The 17,782-nt window shown below is 40.3% G+C and overlaps 1 protein-coding gene across 1 annotated transcript in view; it reads left to right on the top strand.

Moving 5' to 3' along the window:
• Nucleotides 1–17,782, top strand: part of ABCA13 (ATP binding cassette subfamily A member 13) — a 489,034-nt gene that overhangs the window by 224,909 nt on the left and 246,343 nt on the right. The window contains 1 exon segment of the mRNA XM_055124812.1: nt 11,193–11,411. Coding sequence (XP_054980787.1) covers nt 11,193–11,411 — 219 coding nt within the window.

Genomic DNA, 17,782 nt, shown 5'->3' with positions numbered 1-17,782 from the left:
AAGAGCATATGATGTTGCACGGTCGTGAAACTGGCTGCCCAGTTTTGGGATTCTGGTATTAAGTCCAGAGGTATTTCTGCCAGCAGCTGCCACATTCCGAGATTGGTTTGTGTGCCTCTGGGATCATGGCTGTTCAGGAACAGAGGAGCTGTTCGTGGGCGACCCCTCAGGGTCCCATTTGGGCAAGAGGCAGGGCTGGTTCTGCCCCCCCCCCCCCAATCTCGAGATTCCCCATGCGACCCATCACTGCAAGCTCCTACCTCTCTGTCCAATTGGTTCTGAATGGTGGCAGTCACCATGCTGCCATAAAGGGGAAAAGGCTGAGGGATGGAAACCCTTCCCCTCCTGGGGCTGCACAGGGCCATAGCTTAGTACACAGTCCCGGAGTATATCTGTCAGCAGCCGCTGCATTCTAAGATTGGTTTCTGTGCCTATGCCACCCTCCCTTTTTTAAAGAAGAATTTTTTTAGCTATTCTGGGAGTTTCAGGGTTTTATACAAATTTTAGGAGTGTTATTTTCTTAAAAATTTTATGGGAATTTTATTGAATATGTAAAATGCTTTGGGTAGGATAATCATTTTTGTGATATTGTTTTTTACCAATAAATGAGCAGGAGATATACTTCCTTGTGCCATATATTTCTTTCAGAAGTGATTTATAATTTCCAATTATAAATCCAAAAGTGACATTTATTTTCTTTGTAAAATTCCTAAATATGATTTCAAATGTTTTTCTACATTATTGTTTACATATAAAATGCAACACAATAATGTGTATTGATTTGTAGTCTGCTAATTTTCTATATAAGCTGATTGTTTCTAAGAACTTTCAGTTGAGTGTTTAGGATTGTCTATGTATAATACCCTGTCAACTGCAAATTGACAAAGTGATAATTTAACTTTGTCTTTATAAATTTGAATTTATTATATTTCTATTTCTTGATTGATTACTGATGCAATGTCTTCCAACTCTATGTTGGATAGTAGTGATGAAAATATTTGTCTTGTGACTAATCTTAGAGGAAAGGCTTTTAAGTTTATAACACATATGATAATTTTATCTATAGATACATTATAAATGATTATTACAATATTGAGATAACCACATTATGGTATAAAATAATACTTGATACAATTTATATCTCCTTATTGTATCTAGAATTATTTTGTATCACAACTAGTGATCTTCTTCCAAGAATCTTCTGTGCAAGTTGGAGGACATACACTAAGATTTTATGGGGTGGAGAGCTTTACAAACATCTGCTCCTATTGCTATTGAACTTTCTGTTTGAAAGCAAGAAATTTCTTTACATATTTTGGTGCTCCCTCATTTGGTGAACACATATTAATGAGCTGTATGCCTTTTTTAGAAAGGAAACAAATTCCTGCCTCTGTGTTCAGGGATCACTCCTGGCAGTTTATGGGGAACCAATTGTAAAGATAGAATTGATGGGGTCAGACTGATAGTACATTGAGTAGAGCATTTGCCTTTGATTTGATCCCTGGAATTGAATATGGGACCTCAAGACTGACAGGGGTAACTTATGAGCACAGAGCTAGGTGTAAGATTGTTGGTAGTCAGTTTATTTCTTTCTCCTCCCCAATGTAGTTTGATCTCTCTTTTACAGCACAGTCATAGTTGTAGTTTTGGTTGTGGTCCCAGTCATCATAGTTCCATCACCCTAGTCTCCTATTTCTCCTTATACCATAGTTACATAGAAATCATTAAGGGTGGGGTGCACATAAGTGGGGTTAAACATTGTCATAACAACAGAGGTAAAGCCACTCCTTCAGGGGAAGTTCTAGGGGATTAACTCAAGGACAAGATCTCATCTGAGGGTTCAGCATTCCAGATTACTAGGAGATCCACTCAAGGGCGGGATTCCATCTAGGGTGTATTGCTTTCTCCTTCCTTCAGCTAGTACTCCATTTACATAATTATGGAAAATTTACTTCTTTCTAATATTTCTATTCATTTTGTATAAGCAAAGCAAGAGAGATATTAAGCTTAAAGCTTAGCTCTTCCTGGGGATATTTGCTATATATCTCAGACTAAAATCTTCAGGCAAGGTTGATCTTTCCTAACTCCAGCAGGGTCCTTATTCAGTTACTTCTTTTTGGGTCATGACAGAATTTGTCTATGGCCATGCTCTTAACTTATTATATGTCTTATGGCACTTAGCTTGTACCTTTCTGATGTCAGGGTAGCTTACAGTTTGCCCTCGGTCCACCCTTGTCCCTCACTGGGACCATCTTTTTGGGGGTGTTAGGAAGTAAGGGAAAATGAGATTTAAGTCAAGTGAATATGATGAGTAAATATTATTTGGAGTCAATTAACTCCCATGTTACAAAAGCATAGCATCAACTGTCATCCTGTGTCTATACCAAAAGGACATTGCTAAACCATGCAAATGACATAAAGGAAAGATAAAAGCAATATAGGAATATTAGTACTTGATGGATTTGGGTGTGCTTCAGGAGCACTCTTGTGTGAGTAACTCAATAAACTAAATTCCTTGCGGGAGAAGCATGGACAGCCTGATGTTATCCAGTAATCTGTCTAAGACTCAGTGTGCTAGAGGTGGGTCTTCAATTATACTCTGTCTAGAAACTACTGTTCTGATGCTGTTGTCTCTGGTTGAAGTGCAGTGATCTCTTTCCACATCCTGCCTTTCTAATCTTTGTTCTATAGACTGACAAACTCAAGTTAATGTTCTATCAGAATGATGAGAATAAAACTGAAAATTTCTTGATGTTTCAACTTCATTTGAAGTGTATGTTTGAAATGCATCTTGGATCATCACAGGGGCTGTGACTTCTGGCAGTTACCAGTTGGAACATGCAGACACCAATTAATAAACTGGTGGTCAATATTCAAATCAAAAGACTCAGAGACTCATATGTCTTAGGAATTCACTATTCTATACCTATTCTAAACCCTAATGTGGTTTGAAAATGATACAGAAGGTAATATTCAATTAAGGTTTTATAGGTTTGATTTATGTACTAGTAATTGTATCTTTTGAAATGTCTGACATCTGATACAGACTTTTCTGATGCTAAAATATCTGAGCCAGGTGATGATGCAGAACACTATTTTTAAATTATTATCAATACATTTTATTATTATTAATTATTCTATTGCATCATTAAATTATGCTACTTTTTATTTTATTCTTTTATTGAATCACCATGTGGAAAGTTACAAAGCTTTCAGGTTTAAGTCTCAGTTATACAATGCTCAAACACCCATCCCTTCACCAGTGCACATATTCCACCACCAAGAATCACGGTATACTTCCCCCTTTCCCCCCACCTCCCCAGCCCCCCACCCCACATGTGTAACTGGTAAATTTCACTTTACTTTCACTTTACTTTGATTACATTCAATATTTCAACAAAAACTTCACTATTATTGATTTGGAGTTTCTCCCCCCTAAAGTCGACCTGCTGAAAAGAAAGCATTTGATAATTTGTTTTCCATTGCTGAGAATGAAGAGATATGAGGTCAGGAGGCCATACTAGCAGCCGCACTGTTTTGGATTTCTGTATTTTAGTAACTAAGTCCAGAGAAATATCTGCCAGAAATCTCAACATTGTAAGCTTGTACCTCTCAGCTACTTTATATTCCACATATGAGTGCAATCTTTCTATGTCTGTCTCTTTCTTTCTGACTCATTTCAATCAGCATGATACTTTCCATGTTGATCCACTTATATGCAAATTTAATGACTTCATGTTTTCTGACAGCTACATAGTATTCCATTGTGTAAATATACCAGAGTTTCTTTAGCCAATCATCTGTTTTCGGGCACTCTGTTTTTTTTTTTACATATTGTGGCTATTGTAAACAGAGCGGCAATGAACATGCAGATGCAGATGTCATCTCTACTATACCTTTTTGCCTCTCCGGGATATATTCCCAGGAGTGGTATTGCTGGGTCAAATGGGAGCTCAATTTCTAACTTTTTGAGAATCGTCCATATTGTTATCCAAAATGAAAATGCTGAACCAGTCAGCATTCCCACCAGCAGTGAAGGAGAGTCCCTTTCTCCCCACATCCACGCCAACACCAGTTGCTTTTGTTTTTTGGGATGTGGGCCAGTCTCTGTGGTGTGAGATAATATCTCATTGTTGTTTTGATCTGCATCTCTCTGATGATTAGTGATGTTGAACATTTTCTCATGTGCCTCTCAGCCATTCGGATTTCTTCTTTGGGAAAGTTTCTGTTCATTTCATCACCCCATTTTTTGATCGGGTTGGCAGTTTGCTTCTTGTGGAGTTCAACCAGTGCATTGTATACCCATGTTATCAACCCTTTATCGGATGGGTACTGCATAAATATACTTTCCCATTCTGTAGATTGTTTTTGTATTTTGGTCACTGTTTCTTTTGAGGTGCAGAAGCTTCTTAGTTTGAGATAGTCCCATTTATTGATCTCTGTTTTCACTTGCTTGGCCAGTGTCGTGTCAGCTTTGAAGATACCTTTGGCTTCAATGTTGTGGAGGGTTTTGCTGACCTTGTCTTCAATGTACCTTAGGGAGTCTGGTCTGATGTTGAGGTCTTTAATCCATTTTGATCTGACTTTTGTACATGGTGATAGGTGGAGGTCTAAGCCCATATTTTTGCATGTAGACATCCAGTTTTGCCAGTACAGTTTGTTAAACATGCTTTCCTTGCTCCATTTCACATTTCTTGCTCCCTTATCAAAGATTAGATGATCATATATTTGGGGATGTGTGTCAGAGTATTCAACCCTGTTCCATTGGCCTGCAGCTCTGCCTTTGTTCCAGTACCATGCTGTTTTAATGACTACCACTTTGTAGTTGAGTTGGAAGTTGGGGAGGTTGATTCCTCCCATTTTCTTTTTCCCAAGAATAGCTTTAGCTATTCGTGGGGGCTTATTGTTCCATATGAATTTCAGGAGCGCTTGCTCCATTGCTTTGAAGAATGTCAAGGGTATCCTTATAGGGATCAAGTTGAATTTGTACAATGCTTTGGGGAGAATTGCCATTTTGACAATATTAATTCTTCCAATCCATGAGCAGGGCATATCTTTCCATATCCTCATGTCCTCTTTTATTTCCTGAAGTAGCGTGTCGTAGTTTTCATTATACAAGTCCTTTACCTCCTTTGTTAAGCTGATTCCGAGGTACTTGATTTTTTGAGGTGCAGTTGTGAACGGGATTGCTTTTCTCATGTCACTTTCTTCTCTCTCATTATTTGCATATAGGAAAGCCATGGACTTTTGGGTATTGATTCTATAGCCTGCAACTTTACTATACTAGTCTATTGTTTATAGGCGTTTCTTGATAGAGGTTTTAGGGTTCTATAGGTATAGTATCATATCATCTGCGAATATGAGAGCTTGATTTCTTCCTTTTCTACCTAAATGCCCTTAATATCTTTTTCTTGCCTAATTGCTATTGCAAATACTTCCAACTATAGTGAACAGAAGTGGAGAGAGTGGGCATCCTTGTCTCGTCCCTGTTCTCAGAGGGAAGGCTCTTAGTTTTTCCCCATTGAGGACAATGCTTGCCATAGGCTTGTGATAAATGGCTTTATATTGAGGAAGGTCCCTTCTATACCCATTTTGGCGAGTGTTTTCTTTTTTTCTTTTTTTTTTTTTTGCTTTTTGGGTCACACCTGGCGGTGCACAAGGGTTACTCCTGGCTCTACACTCAGGAACCGCCCCTGGCGGTGCTCAGGGGACCATAAGGGATGCTGGGAATTGAACTCAGTTCGGCTGCGTGCAAGGCAAACGCCCTACCCGCTGTGCTATGGCTCCAGCCCCTTGGCGAGTGTTTTCATCATAAACGGGTGCTAGATCTTGTCAAATGCCTTCTCTGCATCGGTTGATGTGATTATATGATTTTTATCTTTTCTTTTGTTGATATGATGAAGTATATTGATTGATTTCTGGATGTTAAACCATCCTTGCATCCCCGGGATGAATCCCACTTGGTCGTGGTGTATGATCTTTTTGATGAGTTGTTGAATTCTATTTGCTAATATTTTGTTGAGAATCTTCGCACCTGTGTTCATCAAGGATATTGGCCTGTAGTTTTCTTTTTTTGTGGTGTCTTTGTTTGCTTTTGGTATTAGGGAGATATGAGCCTCATAGAAACTGTTTGGGAGGGTTTCTGTTTCTTCAATTTCCTGGAAAAGCTTGAGAAGGACTGGCAAAATGTCCTCTTTAAATGTTTGGAAGAACTCGCTAGTGAATCCGTCTGGACCTGGACTTTTGTTTTGGGGAAGACTTTTGATTACCATTTCAATTTCCTTGATGTTAATTGGACTATTCAGGTACTCCAGGTCTTCTTGATTCAGCCTTGGGAGATTATAGAAGTAGAGGAATTTATCCATTTCTTCTAGGTTCTCTTTTTTCGTGGCATACAGATTTTCAAAGTAGTCTCTGATGATCTTTTGAATCTCCTTGGTTTCTGTTGTGATGTCCCCCTTTTCATTTCTGATTCGGCTTATAATGGTTCTCTCTTTCTTTGTGAGTCTTGCTAGCGGTTTATCAATCTTGTTTATTTTCTCAAAGAACCAGCTCTTGGTTTCATTGATCTTTCAGATTGTCTTTTGGGTTTCCATGTCATTAATTTCTGCTCTAATTATTATTATGTCTTTCCTTCTGCCTGGTTTGGGCTCCTTTTGTTGTTCCTTTTCTAAGGTCTTGAGCTGTGAATTCAAGTTATTTATGTGGGTTCTTTCTTCCTTCCTGAGATACGCTTGCAGAGCTATAAATTTTCCCCTTAATATGCTTTAGCTGTGTCCCACAGTTTCTGGTAGCTCGTGTCTTCATTCTCATTTGTTTCCAGATACCTTTGATTTCTTCCTTGATTTCCTTCCTGACCCACTCATTGTTCAATATTGAGCTATTTAATTTCCAGGTGTTTGATTTGCTTTCCTGCATCTGTCCATGATTAACTTTTATCTTCAGTGCATCATGGTCTGAAAAGATAGCTGGTACAATGTCTATCTTGTTGATTCTGTTGAGGTATGCTGTGTGGCCCAGAGCATGGTCTATTCTGGAAAATGTTCCATGTGTACTGGAAAAGAATGTGTATTCCTTTTTGAGGGGATATAAAGCCCTGTATAGATCTATTAGCCCTCTCTCTTCTATTTCTTCCTTCAAAGCCAGTATTTCCTTGGTGAGTTTTAATCTTCTTGATCTGTCCAGAGGAGACAGTGCGGTGTTGAAGTCTCCAACTACTATTGTGTTGCTTAAAATGTCCTTCTTAAGGTCTCTTAGTAGCTGTTGTAGGTATTTAGCTGGTCCCTCATTGGGTGCATAGACGTTTAGGAGTGTGATTTATTCCTGCTGTACGTATCCCGTGATTAATAAAACGTGGCCTTCACTATCCCTTCTAATCTTTTTCAACCTGAAGTCTATGTTGTCCGATACTAGTAAAGCCACCCCAGCTTTCATGAGGGAGTTGTTTGCTTGCAGGATTGTTTTCCATCCTTTGACTTTGTGTCTGTGTTTGTTCTGGCTATTCAGATGTGTTTTTGCAGGCAGCAGAATGTTGGGTTCACTCTTTGAATCCATTTTGCCAGTCTGTGTCTCTTAATTGGTGAATTTAGACCATTGACATTAAGGGAGATTATTGTTATGGGATTTTGTGCCATCTTTGTGTAAAGGTTTGTTGTGCTAGTAGGAGTTGTTCTTGTCTTACAATAGCCCCTTTAGTGCTTCTTTTAGGTTTGGTTTTGAGTCTATTAAGTTCCTGAGGCGTTGTTTATCCCCAAAATAGTGTATGATTCCTTCGAGTTTGAATGAGAGTTTGGCCGGATAAAGTACTCTTGGTGAAGCATTGATTTCATTGAGTTTTTTCACTATATCCCACCATTGCCTTCGGGCTTGAAGGGTTTCCTCTGATAGATCTGCTGTGAATCTAAGGGGTGCTCCTTTGTATGCGATTTCCTTCTTGGACCATGCTGCTTGCAGTATTGTGTCTCTCTGGATGACGTCCATTATTTTAATTATGATGTCTTGGGGTTTTTCTGTTAGGATCTCTTTTAGCTGGCACCCTTTGGGCGCCTTGAATCTGGATGCCCGCATTGTCCAGCTCTGGGAAATTTTCTGCAATGATTTGTTTGACTGTGGCTTTTTCGTTGGGGTTGGTTCCCTGTCCTTCTGGTAGTCCAGTGATTCTAATGTTGTTCCTCTTGAAATCATCCCCTAGGACTGATTCTGGCTAGAGCTATTTTGAGGTCTCTTGCCATGGCTTGTTGTTGCCTGTAGGCTTCTTGCAGCTCATCTTCAAGCATACTGATTCTGTCTTCTGCTGCAGTCATCCTATTGTTGAGGGCAGCCAGAGAGTTTCTGATTTCATCTACTGAATCCTTCATTTCTTTTTGAAGGTTTTTTATTTCTGCTCTCATTTCTTCCCGTAGTTTGTCGGCTGTCTGTTGTATTGTTTCTGCCAGGTCCTCCTTTAAGTTGTTAAATTTTTCATTGAGTTTATTGAACATGTTGAGGATTTCAACTCTGAATTCTTTATCAGAGAGGTCAAGTTTGTAGGAAACGCCAATTGAGATTTCTGGATTCCTTTGATCATCCTCTGCTTGCAGTGGGAATTTTCGCTGTTTCTTCATGTTGTTGTGGTGGTATGAAAGAGGGACCTTGAAGATGAGTATCCCTGTTTCCTCTTGTTGCGAAAAAGGATTGTGGATAGGCTCAGTCAGTGGTGGTTGCCTTTTTATTTCCCGCTTGTAGAACCTGGTCTCCTACTGAGATGTTCCTTCAATCCTTATGTGAAGTCTTGTGTTTTATTGTTCTACTGCTTGCAAATAGCTAGGATGTTAGTCTTGGACACGATGTTGAGGAAACTATCTGCTGCCGTGTAAGCGGGTGCCAGCAGGTAAAGAGGCCATGCCCACTTTGCTTAGGCCACGCCCCTGACGATTAGGCCATGCCTCTTTTCCACAACTTGACAGCGGTTAAGGGGCTCCGGGTGGTGTGCCAGCCACTTGGCCAGCAGTTCGGAGGGGAGGGAAGCCTGGGGTGCTAAGGGTCGAGGAGCAGGCTGGGTCCAGAAGGGCGGGTCAAGGGAGCATCACACTCCTGAGCCGGAAGACAGAATGGCTGCAGTGCTTGGGCTCGGCGTGCCGGCCACTCGGCCAGCAGTCCGGAGGGGAGAGAAGCCTGGGGTGCTCGCAGAACAATATTTTTTTAAAAATTGTTGAATCACCATGTTTTCAAATTTTCATGTATGGGTTACAATCACACAAGGATCAAACACATATCCAACCACCAGTGCACATTCCCCACCACCAATATCCCCTGTATACCTCCCCTTTCCACACTCCCCCTGCCTCCATGGCAGACAATATTCCCCATACTCTCTCTCTACTTTTGGGCATTATGGCTTGCAACACAGACACTGAGAGGTCATCATGTTGGTCTGTTATCTACTTTCAGCACAATTTTACCATGTAAAATTTTGCTGCCTTATTTTTACCTGAAATTCAGTGACAGCCAGTGTTTGATTTGCCACCATAAAGTAGTTTGTGTCTTCTGAATGGTGCCTGGCTTTTGGCACTCAGCATGGTGCATGGAGACCTTTATGGTAGTAGCTCTTGGCTGGTTGGCCAGTCTTTTTTCCACTCCATTGAGATACTGGAGCTAATTTATCCTTTCATCTGTTAGTGGCAACTTCACCCATTTCTTATTTTTTGAGATAATTGACAGCATTGCTGGAACATTTGTGTAGACATATTGATATTTTTCCATGAGTTTGCCTAAATATTTAGAAATTAGAAAACAACTGAAAATATAAGTAAGAAGCTTTCTGAAGAGACACAAAAATAGACAGTCCCCAGTCTTCCTTAGAGCAAGTTAGACAAGTGAATTTCCAGGCAATAAATTGCTGCAGTTTGTGATGGGCAGATGTGCCAGGTGTGTGAGACTTAAGTCAATATACCTCCTATTTGGGGAAGTGGAACGCCTGGCTGTGTTCAGGGCTTGCTCCTGGCTCTGTACCCAAGCATCAATCCTGTCAGCATTTGGGGGGCTATATGCATTGCTGTAGGTCAAACCCAGGCCAGCTGCATGCAAGGCAAAGCTCTTAGCCACCATAATCTCTTAAACCTTGCCCTATTTTTTTGTTTTTTCTCTGTATTTATTTTAAAATATTATTCACTTATCTTTTATTAATTACATTGGATATCTTCTATGAACCAGTGAAAAATTATTGCAGTAATAATATGCTTTGTGATGATAGTGACATACACATTTATCTATTCTTTTCAAGATTAAAATCAGCTTAAATATTATAATACATTATGTATTTTGTCAATAAATTATTCTTATGTAAGATGATAAATTATTTTTAATCATCAAAGCAAGTATTTTTCAAGTCTTTTCTTTTTTATTAGTGAAACACCATAGGGTACCGTTACAGACTTAAAAACTTCCGTGCTTGGGGCTGGAGCAGTAGCATAGTGGCCTTACCCTATTTTTAAACCTGTTTGATCATCTGTAAAAATAAAATTGAATTTTTATGATCATGAGTTACCATTCACTCTGCTGACTACAGAGTTTTGAAATAACGCAAATATTGTGGAGCACGATGATGGGCACTAGAGCAAGAAAAAACTCGACCTTCCTAAGCAATCCTGAAGTGAAACGTCACACGAGGGAGTCACTGGGAAAAGTTAGCAAAACAGGGTGCCTGCATCACGTGTCCGGCCTTGAGCCTCACTCAATCCACTAGTCACATTGCCACAGAAACCATCACATACACCTTAGGCAAGTCATTGTAACCCCAACATATAACCTGGAAGGGATTAGACGAAGCAGAAAAGGAAAAGTGATAGACCAATAGTGTTAAGCTCTAATGTGATTGGGCCTCCTGTAAGCCAAGACCCTCTATAAAAATGTGTGTATTTGGCAATAAAGTGAGCTGTCATCATCTGCTCCCAGAGGTTGTTTCTCCACGCTCTTGTCCTCCTTTGTTGCACACCAGGCTCCTGACCGGACTCTGATTGCACCATGTCTAGGAACCTTGGGGTTAACTGTTCCCCAAAAAAATGATTAACATGAGTAAACCACCCAGCATCCTGTGAATCTATTTACAGCTCTTAATGGGTAGTACAAAAGTTAGATTAGTGGTTAGTGTTTGCTTCTATTTCCAGCAGCTGCATTTTGTATTATCCTTGATATGCAATTTTTTTTCCTGATAGATCCATGTTGACTGGCCTCTACCCACCTACTTCTGGAAACATCATCATCAATGGCAAGGACCTTCAGACAGACTTGTCTGCCATAAGAGAAGAGTTGGGAGTGTGTCCCCAGCGGGATGTCTTATTTGACAACCTCACTGTGTTGGAGCACCTGATGCTCTTTGCTTCCATCAAAGCACCACAATGGACCCAGAAGGAGTTGCAACATCAAATCAACAAGTTAGTATAGTAAACTCCTTACTTTGCCCACACTCAACACGTATATATTAATGAAGTGTATAAAACACTTGCAAAAATATTTAATGTTTCTGTGTATGAAAAAACAATGACCTTTACTATAAAAATTGGGGATGAATACTAAAGCTACAGATGGCAGAGATATCTTAGGAGGACATTTTATTTGATATGGTATGTTCTATAAGTAGACAACAGACACATGTAGGATAAATAGGATGACATAGACTGTCAGTGGAAGTCTTATTTCTGGAACATAAGTCTACATATTTGTCTGAAATCAAGGGTGGGAACATTCATTACAACCTATAAAACTGGTTGTAAAGAGCTTTACTAAATATGCTGAAAAAGACGAATTTTGTCATGCAGTAAGGGGATTATAGTGTGAGATGACAATAACACCAGAAAGGTTATCCTGAAACAGCAGAGAAGATAAAATAAGAACAGAGAAGCTCCCATCAGAAAGAGGCCAGTAGATCCTTGTATATGTTCCTGCCAGTGGGGTGTAAAAGAAGGTCCAAGGTTTAAATATTTAGGAGGATTTGACCATGTTGAGCAAGTATATGTCCAAGGTAGGAAGAAGAAAAGTCCAGGTAGAAGACTGAATCGATTTCTAAATGAAATACCATGAAGCATTTCACAAAGAAATGAAAAATTTAGAATGTGTATGGAAGGAGTGGTGGAAAGAAATGAGCAAGAGAAGATAAGTTTGAGAAAAACAGTATGAGTTGCCTATTTTATTAGGGACTGGTAGACGTTTATGCCAGAGTGAACATGAAAAACCTCATTATAGAGTAAAGTGATGTTTGGGAAAGATGAGCTTAGAAGACTGGAATGGAGGAGTGAAGAATAGTTGTCAAGATGAAAAGGTTGATCTAGTAATCAACAAAATGACTCCCAAACTTTATTACTGATTTATTTTTTAAAATTATTGAGGCTGGAGAGATAGCAAAGCAATTGCCTTGTACACATCGATCCAGGTTTGGTCTCTGGCATCCCATATGGTGTCCCAAAGCATCACCAGGAGTAATTTCTGAGTGGAGAATCAGGGTAGCCCAGAGCAATGCCAGGTGGAACCCCAAAACTAAATAAATTTTTTAAAATAAAAATTTTATTAAGTCATTGATTTACAAAGTTAATCAATTATAGTTTAGTTTCACACATATAATTTTCCAACACAATGCCATCATCAATGTCAACTTCCCTCTACCAGAGTCCCCAGTTTACCTCCAGTCCTCCTCCAACCTGCCTCCTTGACAGACATATTCTTAAGTGGTTGTTTTAGTTTGGAAGTAATACTTTAAATTTTGTCAATTTTCTTAGTTCTGTGATACCACTTGTATCATTTGTCATCCCATTGTTCGTCGATTTGTTTGAGTGGGTGCCAGTAACGTCTCCATTCGTCCCTGTCGCATGCTAGTGTAGCCCGATGGCATCTGCTCGCTCCAGGAACACGAAGAGCCTCAAACAGTTCATTCAGGATCTTGACAAAGAAGTCTGACCATCTCATAGGTGGGAGGCCACACATTCTTTTGACGTTCCATGGAATCCAGTCAGTAACAGCTCTAGTCCAGTGGTCATCTCTAAATTGCATTACGTGTCCAGCCCATCTGATTTTTGATGCCTTGGCAAATGAGACAGTGTTTTGTTTTTTTTTTTTTTTGAGACAGTGTTTCTTGATTCTTGATTGTTGACAAAGCTCAGAAATCTGGATTCCTTCTCTCACTTGGATGAAACGTGATACTGCAAGCACGGCTCTTTTGATTCCTCTTTGGGATACCCAAATAGCATTCTCGTCCTGTTTTGCCCAGGTCTCTCAGGCATATGTTAGTGCAGGAAGAATGGTTGAGTCAAAAAGATGTGCCTGGAGCCAGAGGTTCTTCATCATCTTAACCACTTCAAAGCTTTTGAAGGCATTCCATGCTGCTCTCTTCCTCCTGTGCAGTTCATGTGCCAAGTTGTTTGTCATGTTGAGTTCTCAACCTAGGTACACATAACTGCTGCATTTGATGTTTGTTCCATTGAGGGCAAATGGAACATCAGGAACTAGTTTGTTTCTCATGAGCATTGTCTTCATGAGATTCAGCTACAGTCTGACCTTTCCACACTCACGGTCAAAGTTGGCCAGCATTTGTGCAGCTTGGCTGATATTTGGTGTTATGAGAATATCATCAGCGAAGTGGACGTGGTGTAGTTGCTGACTGCTTGTCTTCACTCCTGTTCCTTCCCATTCCAGTTGTCACATGATGTTCTCGAGGATGGCACTGAAGAGTTTTGGTGAAATGGTGTCAGCCTGCCGAATCCCGAAACTCTCTCTTAATGTTGATAATCACTTCTTTGTAGAACGGTGAGATCCTAGTGGTGAATTCGTAATATAGCTCACACAGGATCCTGATGTATTGAGTTTGAACACCCTGTTTGGCTAGGGCTTGGAAGACTGTTTCAGTCTCAAAAGAATCAAAGGCCTTCTTTAAATCAATGGATTTTAGACAGAGCGGTAGAACTCTCGTGAAACCTCAATGAGCTTGGTCACTGTGTAGATATGGTAGATCGTGCTGAATTCTTTTCGGAACCTGGCTTACTTGCTTGGTTGTCCTTCATATAGTGTTCTGCCAATCCTATTCAGGATGAGTTGAGTGAATAACTTGTAGATGATGGACAACAAGCAGATCGGGTGATAGTTGCCGATGTTGTGGACCTTCTTGTACCACAGGACAGTCCTTCTGGTTTTCCACTGAGACAGAACCTCGCATTCCGACAGGTAGAGTGTGAAGAGCTGAGCCAATGTATTGACAAGTACTGGCAGCAGATTTTTCAGTTGTTTGGGTCTGACCTTATCTGGACTGGGTGCTGTACGTTTCTTTATGGATGAAATGGCGTGTCGGATTTCAGAAGGGAGGATGCTAGGAAAGACATATCCACCCTGTGGAATTTGGCATGTGGGCAGGTAGATGTGATTATCTAAGAGACCAGAATAGAAGTAGTGGATAACCTTTCTATCACCCTTCTGGAAGATGTGATAGACCCATCAGGACGTCGCAGGGCAGTCATTTTGGTCTTATAGTTGGTGAAGGACAGGCGGGTGTTGCGAATACTTTTCCCAGCTTCTGCCGCATCGGGCAACACTGCTGCTCTTTGCTCTTTGAGGTCTTCCTTTATCACTTCTCTGCACAGCTTTGCGAGTTTTGCAGCTGAGTTCTGGAGGTTTCTGGCTGCTGGGGCTGGGTCCCTTGGTGTGGGAAGGGGTTTCACTTGCCCCCGCCCCAGGGAGCCCCAAATGAAACAGCCTGGCGGAGATCTAGCAGCATGATTATGGCGAGTGTCATGTTATTCTCCCTTCCAAGAGAGACGGACTCTGGATCGTGGCTAATGATAAGATTATCTGGTGCCAGCCAGAGGTGGCTTCTGGGCCTGACTGCTGAGTTCCATGAGACAGGGTGATACAGGCAGAAGATCTCCTGTTGAACCCAGAGTTCTTGGTCACAAAGTTCATATACCTGGATTTTTTTTGGATTCACTCATGGGTAGGGCTGCAGTGATAGCACCTCAGGTAGGGCGTTTGCCTTGCACACAGCTGACCTAGGTTCAATTTCTCCACACCTCTCAGAGAGCCAGCAAGCTACAAGAGTTTCTGGCCCGCATGGCAGAGCCTGACAAGCTACTCATGACATATTCGATATGCCAAAAACAGTAACAACAAGTCTCACAATGGAGACGTTACTAGTGCCTGCTTGAGCAAATCGATGAACAACGGGATTACAGTGACAGTGATACTCACGAGTGAGGCTCAGTCCGAGTGCATGGAGAGCAGTAGTTGAGTTCTGGAAGTTTTTGGCTTTCGGGGCTGGGTCTTTTGGGGCAGGGATTATGTTCCCTTTCGGGACTTCTCCCTATTTTGTTTAAATGAAGTAAACTGACATCAAAAATTACTCTCAGAGCCAGCGTAGGTAAATGAAGCTGGATGAACAGGTCAGTACCCCATTATTATGGATCTTTATAATCTGGTTCATTTAAGAGATCTTAAACTGGAATCTTGGGATATAGAGAAGAAAAATTAGCATTACAAAAGTTTTATTCTTGGGTATAAGAAACTAAGCCAGACCTTTATTTTGGAGTAAGAATCAGAAAGCTTAGCAAAAGGCTAAATGCGTTCTGTGGACTTCTCTGATAATTTCCTGGTTACTAGCTACATTGAAAATTACCCATTGCTTCCCCAGAGATGTGCTACACACTGCACCATTTTATTTCCTTAAACCTAGAACCTATAAAAACTGTTTTGAATGCCCTAAAAATGCTGAATGTTCTTGGACACAAGGTGTATTGAAAAATACGTGAAGAGTTAATAAAATATCTTCCTGGATATACTCACAGTCTGAAGGTCAGATTAAAGAGGTCATAAGTCTAAATCTACAGGTCAAAACCTCAGGGACATAAGTTCAATGAATAATGCATGGTTTTATTTGACATATGTTACTTTTTCTCCCTCAAAGCATGTATTGTTTGCATGTTAAAGGGGTACTGAATGTATTGAATGCTATCAATAGAGTAGTTCATATGCCACCCCATTTTGAAGATGTTGACTTTCACCAGAACTGTGTAGTAAGGTCTTTAAAGTCTCAAAATAATCAGCATTTTTTAAAAGTCAAAAGGAAGATCCAAAATAGAAAGTAAATCGATCATGATTTAAAAATGATTAAGAGAGAGAAGGTGAGATTACCCTAAAATGGCCATTAATTAGTTTTTAAACAAGCCACTATACTAAAGTTTCAGGCTTCAAAATAAATACACAAAATTTTGCACATATATAAATGATAATTTTAAAATAATGACTTAAAAGAGATAGAATTCAAGAATTAACCCCATTTGAAATTGCTCTCCAAATTATCTAAGGATCACCTAGGGGTTTACTTAAATCACTTACAAGAAGCCTAACAAAATATATTACTGAAAGACCTATGCCATGAAAATGGTAAGTCATTTATGAAATAGAAGAGGACAACACAAAATACAAAAGCATCTAAGATCATGAATTAAAATAATAAAAAATTGTCAAAATCTTTATCATACCCAAAGAATATATATATATATTTAAATATATATTTAGTGCATTTCCCATCAAAATTCCCATGACACTATTCAAGGAATCATAATGAACACTACTTACATTTTTATGGAAGCATAAAACTCCACTAATAGTCAAAGACATCTAAATATTTTTAAAAATTTTTTAATAATGAATTACCGTGGGGGTACATATACAGGTTTACATATTCTCGTGCTTGTGTTTCAGTCATATACAGCTTGAGTATCCCTGCACCAGTACCCATTCTCCACTGTTGACCCCATCATCCCTCCCACCCCCTCCCACCCCATTCCTCTCCCCACCCGCCTCTTTGGCAGAGAATTCCCCTCTGTTCCCTCTCTCCCTTTGGGCATTGTGGTTAGTAATAGAGGTCTTGGGTGGTCAATGTGTTAGGTCTATAGTCTGCTCCGTGCATGCCTCTCCCATCCCGAACGGGTCCTCCCACCACATTTTTTTTTATTAATTTATTTTTAATTAGAGAATCACCGTGAGGGTACAGTTACAGATTTATACACTTTTGTGCTTATACTTCCCTCATACAAAGTTTGGAACCCATCCCTTCACCAGTGCCCATTCTCCACCACCCGTAAACCCAGTGTCCCTCCCACCCTCCCCAATCCCATCTCCCCCCCACCCCACCCTGCCACTGTGGCAAGGCATTCCCTTCTGTTTTCTCTCTCTAATTAGCTGTTGTGCTTTGCAATAAAGGTGTTGAGTGGCCGCTGTGCTCAGTCTCTAGCCCTCATTCAGCCCGCAACTCCCTTCCCCCACATGGCCTTCGACTACAATGTAGTTGGTGATCGCTTCTCTGAGTTGACCTTTCCCCGGAACGTGAGGCCAGCCTCGAAGCCATGGAGTCAACCTCCTGGTACTTATTTCTACAGTTCTTGAGTGTTAGTCTCCCACTCTGTTATTCTATATACCATAGATGAGTGCAATCTTTCTATGTCTGTCTCTCTCTTTCTGACTCATTTCACTCAGCATGAAACTTTTCATGACCATCCACTTGACTACAAAATTCTTGACCTCCTTTTTTCTAACAGCTGCATAGTATTCCATTGTATAGATGTACCAAAGTTTCCTCAACCAGTCATCCGTTCTGGGGCATTCGGGTTTTTTCCAGATTCTGGCTATTGTAAACAGTGCTGCGATGAACATACATGTGCAGATGTTGTTTCGATTGTACTTTTTTGCCTCTCTGGGATATATTCCCAGCAGTGGTATTGCTGGGTCAAATGGGAATTCAATATCTAATTTTTTGAGAGTCGTCCAA

Source organism: Sorex araneus, chromosome 2, assembly GCF_027595985.1.
Source record: "Sorex araneus isolate mSorAra2 chromosome 2, mSorAra2.pri, whole genome shotgun sequence".
Taxonomy (NCBI): domain Eukaryota; kingdom Metazoa; phylum Chordata; class Mammalia; order Eulipotyphla; family Soricidae; genus Sorex; species Sorex araneus.
Note: the sequence above shows the minus strand (reverse complement) of the source record. Positions and strands in the feature narration are given on the sequence as shown.